At 55.3% G+C, this 13,988-nt stretch overlaps 1 protein-coding gene across 3 annotated transcripts in view; it reads right to left on the bottom strand.

The window, feature by feature from the left end:
- Positions 1-13,988, bottom strand: part of LIG1 (DNA ligase 1) — a 45,245-nt gene that overhangs the window by 2,247 nt on the left and 29,010 nt on the right. For all 3 annotated transcript variants that reach the window (XM_042919240.1, XM_042919238.1, XM_042919237.1), the window contains 8 exons: positions 12,515-12,610; positions 10,127-10,237; positions 9,487-9,558; positions 6,928-7,072; positions 6,722-6,804; positions 5,340-5,492; positions 3,041-3,094; positions 2,048-2,191 (listed from right to left, as the gene is read on the bottom strand). In XM_042919240.1, the coding sequence (XP_042775174.1) occupies positions 2,048-2,191; positions 3,041-3,094; positions 5,340-5,492; positions 6,722-6,804; positions 6,928-7,072; positions 9,487-9,558; positions 10,127-10,237; positions 12,515-12,610 (858 nt within the window). The remainder of the gene's footprint in view (positions 1-2,047; positions 2,192-3,040; positions 3,095-5,339; positions 5,493-6,721; positions 6,805-6,927; positions 7,073-9,486; positions 9,559-10,126; positions 10,238-12,514; positions 12,611-13,988) is intronic.

The raw sequence follows: 13,988 nt of genomic DNA, 5'->3' as shown, positions 1-13,988 counted from the left end.
GAAGCAACAGAAAGAGAAATCAAGGAATCGATCCCACTTACAGTTGCACCAAAAACCATAAAATACCTAGAATAATCTAACCAAGGAGATGAAAAATCTATATACTGAAAACTATAGAAAGCTTATGAAAGAAATTGAAGAAGACACAAAAACATGGAAAAAGATTCCATGCTCCTGGAGAGGAAGAACAAATATTGTTGAAATGTCGATACTGGGGGCGCCTGGGCGGCTCAGTCGGTTGAGCGTCCGATTTCGGCTCAGGTCATGATCTCACAACTCGTGAGTTCGAGCCCCGCGTCGGGCTCTGTGCTGACAGCTCAGAGCCTGGAGCCTGCTTCTGCTTCCGTGTCTCCCTCTCTATCTGCCCCTAACCCCCTCGCATTCTGTCTCTGTCTCTGTCAAAAATAAATAAACATTAAAAAAAATAAAAAAAAAAATGTCGATACTACCCAAAGCAATCTACATATTCAATGTAATCCCTATCAAAGTAACACCAGCATTCTTCACAGAGCTAGAACAAATAATTCTAAAATTTGTATGGAACCAGAAAAGACCCCGAATAGCCAAAGCGATCTTGCAAAAGAAAACCAAAGCAGGAGGCATCACAATCCCAGACTTCAAGCTGTACTACAAAGCTGTAATCATCAAGACAGTATGGTACTGGCACAAAAACAAACACTCAGATCAATAGAACAGAACAGAGAACCCAGAAATGGACCCACAAATGTATGGCCAAGTCATCTTTGACAAAGCAGGAAAGAATATCCAATGGAATAAAGACAGTCTCTTCAGCAAGTGGTGCTGGGAACACTGGACAGCGACGTGCAGAAGAATGAACCTGGACCACTTTCTTACACCAGACACAAAAATAAACTCAAAATGGATAAAAGACCTAAACATAAGACAGGAAGCCATCGAAATCCTCGAGGAGAAAGCAGGCAAAAACCTCTTTGATCTCGGCCGCAGCAACTTCTTACTCAACGCGTCTCCGGAGGCGAGGGAGACAAAAGCAAAAATGAACTACTGGGACCTCATCAAAATTAAAAGCGAAGGAAACAATCAGCAAAACTAAAAGGCAACTGATGGAATGGGAGAAGATATTTGCAAATGACACATCAGATAAGGATTAGTATCCAAAATCTATAAAGAACTTCTCAAACGCCACACCCAAAAAAACAAAGAATCCAGTGAAGAAATGGGCAAAAGACATGAACAGACACTTCTCCAAAGAAGACATCCAGATGGCCAACCGACACATGAAAAAATGCTCAACATCATCATCAACAGGGAAAGACAAATCCAAACCACAATGAGATACCACCTCACACCTGTCAGAATGGTTAACATCGGGCTCTACTCTTGACAGTGTGGAGCCTGCCTGGGACTCTCTCTCTCCCTCTCTCTCTGCCCCTCCCCTGCTCTTGCTCTCTCTCAAACTTAAAAAAATAAAAATAAAAATAGGAGTTCGCCTTTAAGTGGAAGTCCACGCCCAATCGTAAAAGCATACGCTGGCTACATTTTTGAAGGACCAGAAGAAATCACAAAAGAAATCCATTTTTAATTCAAGATTTCTGGAGGGGAAAGCAAAGAGCGACCCCAGCGCCAGCCACAGGGTAGCGTGTCCCCCATATGCTGACCCTTGACAGCTGGTGTTGAGGACTGAGCCACGGGTGACAGAAATCAGCCCGGGGAATTTTAAACCTCGGTAGCGAGAAAATGGATTGAAGGAAGTGAAAAAGTGCCATCAGCTTTTACCCAAAAGAACCGTGTTTTTAAAACTCACTGAAGAGCCAAAGGTGAGATGATTATATTAAAGGAAACAATTTCACTGTTTACTTTCTAAACCTGAGGAATTGCTTAAAAAAAAAAAAAAAAGAAAGAAGAAGAGAGACTTTGACCCTGTTTCTGACACCCAAATAAAACCTAAGCTCAAGCTTTCCTGGCTATTATCAGCCTGGAAGCACAGGTGTGGGCTCCGTGATCCTCTGCCCATCCCCCATCTAGAAGGCTGACCCCAGGTCCCTCCCGCTGCACCCCGGTGACTCACCAGGCCCCGGGCAGCGGGGTAGATGGGGGACAGGGACAGATCGGCGCATTTCACCTCCCACACGGCGCTGGGGTCCAGCCAGTGATCGGGGGCCACGGCGCCGTCGGCCCGGACGTAGGAGCGTGGGGTGGGCAGCACCAGGGCCTGTGGGGAACAGCAGCGGGTGGGAGGAAGAGAGGGTCTTGGATCTCAAAGTCAAGGCGAGGAAATGGGCAAAAGGGATAGACGGAGACACAGACAAGCCTTAACGTAAAAGCCTGGGTGGGGACAGGGGGGAAAAGGTGAAGGGAAGAAATGAAGGACAGAGGCCCTGGGACCTGAGTTAAGATATTAAAGACAGGGGTGCCCGGGTGGCTCAGTCGGTTAAGCGTCCGACTTCGGCTCAGGTCATGATCTCACGGCTCATGAGTTCGAGCCCCATATCAGGCTCTGTGCTGACAGCTCAGAGCCTGGAGCCTGCTTCGGATTCTGTGTCTCCCTCTCTCTCTGCCCCTCCCCTGCTCACGCTCTGTCTCTGTCTCTCTCAAAAATAAATAAACATTAAAAAAAATTTTTTTTGTTAAAGACATTAAAGATAAAAGGCGCAAAGACAGGGACAGAGACCCAGAGAGAGAGAGAAGCGAGAATGTCACAGAGGCAGAGACACCAGCACGCCGGAAAGGGAGTCTACCCCAAGATGCCTGTGACCACGACAACAAACAGTCCCAATTACATTACCAGGGGCTTACCCAGCCCCGCAGGGATCCGCTCAGGGCCAACTCGGGCACCCCTGCAGAAGCGCCCGCCCCGCGGCTCATCCCCCATCAGCGGGGGCAGGAGCGGGGAAGGTGGTGGAGGCCCCATGACCCATCCCGTCGGCCGGCGGAGCTGGGACTCGAACCTGGACACGAGGGGCTCCCAAGCCAGCTCCACCGCCCGCTGCCCCCCTCCCAGCGCCCCGCCCCCACCCAGAGGGTGCAGGGAGAGGAGACGAGGCCGCACCGCGCTGCCCACCTGGAGGCTGTGGAAATGGTCCTCTAGCTCCTCGTCACTGAAGCCAGTTCCAAGCTGCGGGGGGGGGACGGCGGAGGTGAGAGGCGAGCACGCAGGGCAGGCGGCCAGGCACTCCCCGCTGCTCCTGCCCCTGAGACCCGGCGACCTGCGCCTAGCGGAGGCCCCGCCCTCCCCCGGCACCCACCAAACCGCAGAGGAAGCTGCAGGGGGGGAGCCGGGTGCAGACCCCGGAGCGGGGACGCCCTCTCCCTGCTCTGTTCCTTCTGCCCACCTGCTGCCCTTCGCCTTGTGGAGAAACCCTTGCTCCTTCCACCCGGCCTCCCGGGCCCTGGGGCCGCTCCCCCGGGGCTCCCCTCCCCCCCACCGGCCCCACAACCGGATGTCCTCTCCAATCTCAGCACAGCCAAAGCAGAACTCGCTGCCCGCGAATGTAGCCAGACAGCCGGCTTCAAACCGCACGTAGAAAACTTCCCCGCCGGGAGGCCCGTTTGGGGGTCGAGAGCCTGAAACAGCTTCCTACCTGTTGTCCGACAATAGCTGTTTCGGAAAACTGTGCTAGGTGCGTTCACGCAGGGTGGTGGCGGGTTGGGGCCCTGAGATAATCGGCCAACCGTAAAGCCGCTTCGGCCACGGGTCACCCGGGCTGAGCATCGGTTTAGCGGACAGAACAAAGCCGGCCCCACGGTAGCCGGCCGACTACAGGGAGTTCGTTCCGGAAACGGGGGCGCGTGTTGAAAACTCAGCCGCAAGCGTTTGTCAACAGTCACGGGCCATGTCGCTGAAGCAGAGTCAGCGGCTAGTCGAGGGAGGACGCCCCCCCCCCCCCCCCCACTGTCAGTGACAGACCTCCGGGTGTCAGTTACAGGCCCCAACAGAATCCCCGACAGGGAAGAGCCATCAATTACAGGCCCCCGGAGGGAAAGAGGGAGTCTGCATCCTAGAAGACGTGACCGACCGCCCCCAGCAGCTCAGCCAGTGAGAAACTGTCATCCCCCCCAAACGGACGCTTTTTTCCCCAATGGGTTTTTGTTCAGAACAACCCCTTCTTCTCCATAGAATTACATTCCTCTCCTTCGTGGGACCAGCTGTGGTTCTGCCATTCTCTGCGTGTCCCAAGCTGCAATGCTCTGCTGCTTCTGAATAAACGCGTTTTCAAATAACCGTTTTGTTTTTTAGGATTATATTAGCCCATTCAAGTCGTGTTTATAAAAGTCCTGGGGACAAGTGCAAACACCCTAATATTTTTTTATCCCTATGATACTTAAGCATATCTGACGGTATTTAAAATGGTACTTAGAGGGGTGCCTGGGTGGTTCAGTCCGTTAAGTATCTGACTTCGGCTCCGGTCATGATCTCACCTCGTGAGTTCGAGCCCCGTGTCCGGGCTCTGTGTTGACAGCTCAGAGCCTGAAGCCTGCTTTGGATTCTGTGTCTCCCTCTCTCTCTGCCCCTCCCCCACTCATCCTCTGTCTCAGTCGCTCAGAAATAAATGTTAAAGAAATAATAAAAAAGCAAAAAAAAAAAAAAAAAAAAAAAGGTCCTTAGTGGGTAAAAAAAAAAAAAAAACAAACCCTCATATACAGAGATTACAACTTTGAAAAAGTGGAAATAAGACGTTCCCTCAAATATTAGTAATTGTTACCTCGAGGCACCGGAATTATGGGTAAGTCTATTCTGTTTCTGTGGCAAAAGCCTCATATTTGTTGGGTCAACGACGTGTGTGGCTTTAAACAAAAACAGAAGCCGCTGCATTTTCTAAGCTCCCTTGTGGATGGCGTTGGGAGCAAAATTCTGACCAATGCCACTTAAACAGAAGTTGCTTGCTGGCTGAGGCTGACACAGGTGGAACATCCCTTTGCTCAGGGGCCTTTCCCCTTCCTGATGCTTGGAGCGTGGCCGTGATGGCTGGAGCTACTGCAGCCACATTAGGAAGGTGAGATTGGAAGCACACGACAAAGCCACTGTGCGGGGCGAGAGAAGCTGGGTCCCCCAATGACCTCGGAGAGCTGCCTGCCCCCCCTCCAGACTTCTCATTCTGTGGGAGAAAAACAAATCTCTCTGAAGCCATCACTATCTGTAGCTGAGCTCAGATATAGCTCATTCCTAACCTAATGTAGCTTCCTTACATCTTTCTACGCTAGTGTATTTTTCTATGCAAAGCAAGAGTTCCTTGTGGGATCAGAAACAGCAAATAAAAACTAGGAAAAAAAATAACGCTTCACAGAGAGGCCACGAGAGCCTCTTGGTTCAGGCCCCCACCACGTTGAGGCGAATCGACTTCCCTCCAGCCTCCCGGCACCTTGCATATGGCCTGGAGCTCCTCACTCTCCTCGTCGTAGGCCGCCAGCAGGAAACCCCCGTAGCGGCCGGCCCGCTTCCCACGGCCCAGGTAGGCGCCGATCACCACGAGGTCCAGGGTGTCGCCCACGCCATCGAGGTAGTCCTTCTTCAGCTGGGGAGGGAAGGCAGGAGGTGAGGGGGTGCGAGGCACAGACCTCGCTGCCGGAGGCTCATGGGTGGGTGGGAGGGGGGAGTCTCAGGAGAGCTCCCGGGAGAAGACCAAGAATGGCCACCAGGCCGGGGCCGGACACAGGCCGAGCTTCTAGACTTCCCGAGTGAATGGGAAAGAGGTGACCAAACTAGGAAGGGCTAGCAGAACAGAGGACAGGTCAGAGAGAGACCTCGGGGGTCCCCGTGGGTCCCCCCTTTCTGTTGGAACGAGGCGCATTCCGCTCTTTCACACGGAGAACATTTGCCATTTGTTCCAGAAACATTAACTCAGTGCCAGGCAGGGGCTCAGCCTTGGGCATGTGACAGCAACAGTAAACGTTCCTCCCCTCCCGGTCCGGGGTGGGGGGGGTGGGTGGGGCAGAGGGACCACGGCCGCTAACAAACCCACGGGGCGATCCAGCCGGCTGCCCTCCAGCTGGCCTCCTGCTGCAGTCCTCCCGCCCCTCTCCAGGCAAGCCTCCTGCCCGCCGGCTCCCGTTCTGCCCAGCACCCCCCCACCCACCGTGCCATCCGCCATTCACGGCCAGCCAGATGTCCTGTGCAAAATGACAACCAGATCACGGGGCTTCCTGCCTAAAACCACCACCGGCTTCTCAAAACCCTTAGCGGAAAATCCAGCGTATTTTACAGCGACCCCCAACATGCTGTGTGATCGGGGGCCCGCTCTCCACCTCGACCTCACCTCACACCTCGATCGCCGTGCTCCCTGCACGCGCTGAGCTTGTTCCTACCTCAGGGCCTTTGCACTGGCTGCCCCTGCCCTTCTGCCCCGCCCACCCTGCTCTGTTCCCAGATCTCCATGTGGCTGACCCTTTCCTGTCGTCCACGTCTCCACACAAGCGTCACCTCGGGAGAGGCCTTTCCCAATCACCCAGAGCACGGCGAGATCCTCGCTGGCCCCAACTCAACTTGCTCTCTTCACAGTGCTCACTGCTCCCAACGTCGGCTCATTTATGTCCTGGCTGACTCCCTTCCCGCTGGCCCCACTCAACCCAGGGGCCAAGCTCTGAGCCCAGAAACTTCATCCAGCTTCCACGGCGCTCAGGCTCGCGGCGCTGGGAGGCAGCGGGGACCGAGGAAAGGCGCCCGCGCTCAAACAGGGTGCGGTGTGGATCGGAAACCTGGAAGGCAAGATTTCCAGACTTGGGAAGGGCAGCCGGGGCGGCTCACCTTGAGCCAGTTGTGTGATCTCTTGGCGATCTCGTAGGTGGCGTCGACGTCCAGAGTCTTCACCATCAGCCCCTCGCAGGAGTCTGAAGGAGACAGGGAAGCGTGGCCTTCGTGAAGCCCCGGGCTCAGGACGGCCAGCCGGCTTCCACCAGGGCAATCGTCCCGGGCGGGGCGGACACACGGCGGCCGGCCCCAGGCCCCCTCACCTTTCACGGACTGCTCCAAGAACTCGGCGATCTGGTCTGTGTCCTTGGTGTCCAGAGAGGTGGCGAAGACGAACTCGCCCTCCGTCTGCACGAAGTTCTCCCGGAGCAGCTGTCGGCGCCGGGAAAGGGGCTCGCATACCAGGGACTGAGGGGGCAGGAAGGGAGAGGAAGGGGCGTCACCGTGGGAGTAGAGAGAGGATAAACCCGACTGGGGGGAGACGGGAAGGCTGTGTCACACAAGCCACCACGCAGGGTACGACGATCGCCCTGAGAGGGAGGAGCCACACCGGCCCAAGGACGCGAACCAATTTCAAGTAGAGGTCAAGAACACCAAGGGGGCTGGAGGCCGTTAGTGCTGTGCCCTCAGGTGCATAAGACGGGGCCCGGGCCCTGCTGGAGCCAGAACGGACTCTTGTCATTGTGACTACAGTTCGTTGTTTGTTTTTTTTTTTTTAATGTTTATTTACTTGAGAGAGAGAGAGAGCAGGGGAAGGACTGAGAGAGACCATCCCAAGCAGGCTCTGCACAGTCAGCACAGAGGCTGATGCAGGGCTCGATCTCGTGAACCGTGAGATCACGACCTGAACCGAAACCAAGAGTCAGACGCTTAACCCACTGAGCCACCCGGGCGCCCCCAAATGCTATCTTTCACATGCATCGTAAAAGTGGGTGGTTCAGGCACCGGCCGGCATTCAGCATCAGGACCTTGCCCGGCTTCCTCCGTCGAGGCAAAGGGCGAACCGGCCTCCTGGGGAAGGAACTCTGCAGACCAACAAGAGACTAACAAGAAGCCGCCAGACCGGTAAGTCACAGAAAGGCTGAAAAGATGCTCCGGTTCGTGAGTCGAGTGCAAGCGGTCGCCTTTCGGCTGCCAGATCGCCAAAGGCTAATTGCCTACAGGACGATGGTGGTGATGGCGACGCATTTCATAGAATAAACACTGGTAAGCGGTAAGCGTCAGCCAGCACGCCTGTGTCCCACGGCTCCCTCTGTCCCGGCTCCCTCTGTCCCGAAGCAGGCGGGGCAAGGAGCTACTGTGAGCTCTTTATCATGGATGAGGAAGCTGAGACTCAGAGAGGTTCAATCACTTGTCTGCGGCCCCACAGCCAGGGAGGGAGAGCTGGGCTGCGGGTGACAGCAGGTGGCCCGGCTCCAGATTCTTAACCCGTGCCCTGGAGCAGCGGTGCTCACACGTTCCGGTCTCAGGATCCCCTCATGCTTTTTTTTTTTAATATCTTACTTTTAAGCACTCTCTACGCTGGGTGTGGGGCTTGAACCTACAACCCCAGGATCAAGAGTCGCCAGCTCTCCTGACTGGCCCAGCCGGGCGACCCACCGACCTCACACCCTTGGAGTTTACTGAGGACTCACTCCTGAGAGCTTTTGGGTACCAAAAAAAAGGGTTATTCTCCCTGATATTTACCATAGAAGTGACACAGTATCAGCTACTATGGCCCATGTTCACGCAGTTGCCGTATTAAAAGTGGGAAACCTTAACATTTATTAATTCACTTCCGGGGCACCTGGGTGGCTCAGTCGGTTAAGCGTCCGACTTCAGCTCAGATCGCGATCTCGCCGTTCCGGAGTTCAAGCCCTGCGTCGGGCTCTGCGCTCAGAGCCTGCGGCCTGTTTCAGATTCTGTGTCTCCCTCCCGCTCTCGCTCTGTCTCTCTCAAAAAAATATAACTGCAGGGCGACTGTGTGGTTTAGTCAGTTAAGTGTCCGACTCTTGATTTCAGTTCAGGTCACGACCTGTTTGTGAGTTCGAGCCCCCGCGTCGGGCTCTGTGCCGACAGCTCGGAGCCTGGAGTCTGGTTCGGATTCTGTGTCTCCCTCTCTCTCTCCCCCTCCCCCCGCTCCCACTCTGTCTCTGTCTCTCTCAAAAAAAAGTAAAAAAAAAAAAAGTAAAAAAGTAAAAAAAAAAAAAAAAAAAAAAATAGTAACTCCAATATGTTAACCCAACTTGCTTTTATGAAACATGCCTGTATTAGAAAAAAATGAACGAGAAGAGGAGCATTACTTTACATGTTTGCAAATTCTTTAAAGTCAGGCTTTTTTTGTTTAGTGTTTACTTATTTTTGAGACAGAGAGAGACAGACCATGAACGGGGGGAGGGTCAGAGAGAGAGAGGGAGGCACAGAATCCGAAGCAGGCCCCAGGCCCCGAGCGGTCAGCACAGAGCCCAACGCGGGGCTCGAACTCACGGACCGTGAGATCATTAAAGTCGGGCCTTTGACGGAGCCGGACTCCCGTGTGTTCACCTGCTGTGTACAAGGAGGGCACGTGGCCACAGACGGCTGTGACATGTCGCTCTGGCCGCAGGGCAGGAAGAGGATCTGCCTCCCCCAGCTGTGGAGCCGGAAAGGCAGGCAGGGTCTCACGCTTCCCCAGAGAGGACCTCGGAGACCCTCAGGGGTGCTCGGACCACACCCTGAGAGCCGTGACCTGCGCGTGGCCTCCCAGCTCGGTGACGTGGAGGTCGGGAGGGAAATTCAGACCGCCGGCTCCCGAGCTCCCACGCCGCCGCCCGTCACCCCCCAGGCATGCAGCCGGAACTCACCTCTCCATTGAGGTAGATGAGGTCGAAGGCATACAGACAAACCTGGACCTGGATGTCTGCTGCGTCCACCTCCTGGGTTGGGGCGGGATGGAGAGCAAGGGTGGAGGGGGGCCGGTGAGATGGGGCCCGGTTGGTTTGCCTCCCGTCATGCCTGAGGCCGACACCTGTCACTCTCTCCCCTTCTCTCCAGCCAATGGGCCACCCCCCACCCCCACCCCACCCAGAGGGTGACCATGCTGCTGGCCCCAGGCTCTGCAGCGTGATGGCTCTCAGCTCATCCCAACAGCCTCATTCCCCTCTGCCAGGTATCTGCCCTCCCAGCCTCCCCTGCAGCTGACGGTGGTGACAGGACACAATTCTGGCCAATGAGAGGAAAGAAGTTTGCTGGGGTACAGGTGGTGGGCGGGCTCCTGGAACAGATCTTCCAGAATGAGACAGAGACATAGGAAAGGGGCTCTTCCCCCTTTGTGCTTTAGCACGCTGGGATGAGAACGCAACGGCTGGAGCTGGGGCAGCCACCCTGCCAAAGGCCGCAAGAACCGCATCACGACTGACACCCCGTCCTCCTGGGGACGGGGCGGGGCTGGGAGGAAGAGAAAGCGGGGGACCACGGCAGGCCGCTCAGGGTGACCGGGGCTACCTTGCGTTTGCGGGTGGTGAGCATTTGGAACGGCTGGATCTGCTTCTTTTCCCGGTCCCAGGCCACGGCTTCCGTGTCCAGGATGAAGGACGTGACTGACGGCAGTTTAATCTGAAAGGTGGAGGGGGAGACCCCGGGCTGCTGAGAGGTGGGGGCGAGGCCAAAAGGCAGACGCAGGGACACAAATGGCCTTTCCCTGTTTTAGCTCCCAGGATGCGCCGACATACTGATGCCAACTCACGGACACGCGTACGAGCACAGACCCTCTCTCCTCGAAGAAGGAAAAAGCGAACTTTTCTAAGACTTCCTACTTGGTGCCATAAGCTGGGAACCCAGCGGCCCTTGTCAGGTCCCCGTGAACCTGTCCATTTCCCTTCCGAAATCTCTAAGCCGCCCATGGGCCACCCCCTCACTGAGCCCAGTCCGGCCTAGGCCACGTCATCCTACCGGTCTCCTTGCTCCCGCACGGACCCGCGCCTAACCCACCGTCCTCATGGCACTCAGTGGACTCTTAGCAGATGCCAAAACAGATCGCAGTGTATCCCTGCTAAAAACCACAGCTGTCCCCGTCAGTCCCCGGCACCCCCCTCACCTCGCCCGGCCCCCCTCAGGCCCCGCACCCCAGCACACTAGCTTCTCTGTTTCGTGGATGGGCTATGTTCCTTTAACCACCAGGCCTTTGCACATGCCGATCACCGTAGCATGCTTGTCCCCGTCCTTCACCTCCACTGGGAGGGCTTCTTTTCTCTCAGAGGAACGCTCCCGTACCACTCCAGGTGGCCCCATTCATCCTGCAGCCTGGGGCCACGTGCGCGGTGGTAGCCTGCCTCACTGACACCAGGCCTAGGTCAAGTCTGACTCTTACAGAGGCTCCCACAATGGCTGTCCTTTCCTTCAGAGCCCAGGTCTCCACACAGAACTACGGGGCCAAGAGCAGGACGCTCTGATAAGATCTGCCTGCCTCGTGAGGCCTAAGCTCGGTGGAAGAAGAGACTTAATGGGCCCGTCCGTGCTACTAGGCCCCCAGCTGCCAGCACAGGGCTCAGGACAGAGCAGACGCCTGGTAAACCCTGGCTGAGGGAACAGGGAAAGGAGCCCCGAACTGTAGGGGCTCCATCCAAACACTCCCAGGAAGCTCCGATATAGACACCACCACCTGTGCCGACAAAAAGGCGCATGGGTGGCTACTGCTTCTGGGAGACGGATGGGGGCACGGCTCGGCACAGGACACAGAGAAGCAATACAGAGCAATGCTTACATGGAAAGGTTTTTTTATGTTTACGTGGGTGTATATAACCTTATCCGAACACACCAAGCCACATACGCTAAGATCGGAACGTTTCGTAGGAACTACGTCTAGTTGGGGCGCCTGAGTGGCTCAGTCGGTTGAGCGTCCGACTTCGGCTCAGGTCACGATCTCGCGGTCTGTGAGTTCGAGCCCCGCGTCGGGCTCTGGGCTGACCGCTCGGAGCCTCAGGCCTGCTTGGGATTGTGTGTCTCCCTCTCTCTCTCTGCCCCTTCCCTGCTCAAACTCTGTCTTTGTCTGTCTCTCAAAAATAAATAAATGTTAAAAGAAAAAAAAAAAAAAAAAGAAACTACATCTAGTAAAACGGGTTAGAAAATCCAGGGCTTGGCAGCTAACAAGGGCTCCGCCCGTGCCTGTGAATCTGTTAGGTCAGTCCTCGCTGCTCTGGGAAAGTGCCAACGTCCTGATTAACTAGGGCAGGCAGGAAGGGCTGTTTGACCAAGGACTCCCAAAGCAGACCCAAGAAGCCCCGCAAGCAGAGAAGCCCTTGCTCCGGGGCCCTCAAGGCCCAGCCATATTCTGACGGCGGGGCTGATGTGCGGGCCGGCTCCCTCTGCCCTCGTCCCGGCCGCCTCTCCCTGTCTGAGTGAGATTCCAGTTTTCCCGGCCTCTGTTGCGCCACGGGGCCCAGTGCGGGACAGCAACCCCAAGCCAGAGTCGGCCGGGGGTGGTGGGAGGTATCCTGAAAGCGTGAACTTTCCTCTGGAGAGGGGAACAGTGGGAAGCCAGAACCCCCTGCCCGTCTTTCTGTCCGGAAGCATGGCAGGTATCTAGGGGCGGTCAGGGCACGAGTGTTGGGGTGAAGAGCCAACCAGCGAAGGACAGCAGAGGACAGAGACAGAAATGAGCCGGATTCTGGAGGGCTTTGGTGCACAGCTGAGCCTGGGTAGGGCCGCCCACCCTGATCTCCCCGAGAAAAGAAAAAAATCACACCTGCTTAAGCCTCTGGGAGTCAGGCGTTCCGTTATTTGCAGCCAAACACACCCCCATCTCCTTGTAATAAACCCCCACCTCTCCCCGCTGCTCCCCTGCCCCCGTAACTGCAGCCCCTGCCAGAGGGGAAGCGGGTGGCAGACGCCCACCTTGGGGATGCGGCTGATGATGTCCGGGTACTTTCCGGTATTGTCTTCCTGATTCCTGCTGAAGATCTTTACCTCCCCGCCTTCCAGGACATGGATCTGTGGCAGTAGGGGACGGGAGAGGGAATCAGAGCCCGGCCCCTCCCCGCCTCCCCGTGGCCCCTCTTTTCTCTTCTGACCCCACCTTCACCGGCAGAAGGTTCCAGAAGCTCTGGAGGAGGAACTGGTACAGAGACCGGAGTAAATCATCTCCTCCATCCAAACAGCGACTCCCACCCGTTTGTGGAAGCCCCCCCGCCCCGTGCCCCCTGGACCCCGCCATCACCTTCCTCACCCTCCCTATCCAACCCCCACGCCCTGCCCCCACCCAGATGCCAAAGTGTCTTGCTATGTCTAAGAGGATTTGCCTGGTCTCAAGCCGTAAATATCATTCTGATTTTATGGTTAATTCATTTTAAAACAGCCTTAAACGTGCCGCCTTAAACGTACGTGATCTCGACAGCTGTGTGGGCGTGGGCTGTAACGTACAGGACTTAAAAATACGCACGTATCTTAAAAATCACGGTCACTACCGTAAAATCCTTTGGTCTCTTATCTTTTCTCAGCAGTCTACAGTAAAACCTTGGATTGCGAGTAACTTGTTCTGCCAATGTTCTGCAAGACGAGCAAACACTTCTCATCAGTTTTAACTTGGTAAACGAGCGATGTCTTGCAGCACGAGCACTCCGTGACGCCGAACGTCCCATGAGCACAACTGAGCCAATGGTTCTTCTTTGTCTCTCTCTCTCCGTTTCTCTGTGGGATTGTGATCGTCTCCCATGCTCGGGTGCTTGGTCTCAAGCCACGGTGTTCGGCAGAAATCAGTGGTTTTTCAGAATATTGGAAGGTGCCCACAACTGGCATTGGTGTATTTTTTGTCATTTCGAAGCACCTATGGACAGTCCTTTGCTTTTCCGTACAAGGGTAAGCTTAGAGGGGCGCCTCGGTGGCTCAGTCCATGAAGCATCTGACTTTGGCTCAGGTCAGGATCTCACAGATCGTGAGTTTAAGCCCCGAGTCGGGTTCTATGCTGACGGCTCAGAGCCTGGAGCCTGCTTCTGATGCTGTGTCTCCCTCTCTCTCTCTCTCTGCCCCCTTCCCCACTCATGCTCTCTCTCTCCTTCAAAAATAAACATTAAAACAAAACAAAACAAAAGAATAAGCTTAGGAACGCTTTGCTTCATTCTAGGTCGGGCTGCCTGTGGATATAGACCCTTTCCTCTGCTGCCTTATTGCCAGTTACGTGAAATACAATATATGACCAGAGTTTATCACTACTGTACCGTAGTGAAGAACCTCCGTGCGGGCGTACACGACGGCCGCCACGCAGAAAAAGGCTGAAAAGAAAGGCAGGAAGAAGAAGGACGTGATTACGCTGGAAGTTAAGAAGGAAATCATGGCGAAGTATGAACGAGGCAGGCGAGTGACTGAAATTGCA

This window comes from Panthera leo, chromosome E2 (genome assembly GCF_018350215.1).
Source record: "Panthera leo isolate Ple1 chromosome E2, P.leo_Ple1_pat1.1, whole genome shotgun sequence".
Lineage (NCBI taxonomy): Eukaryota > Metazoa > Chordata > Mammalia > Carnivora > Felidae > Panthera > Panthera leo.
This window is presented reverse-complemented; position numbering and strand designations above follow the sequence as displayed.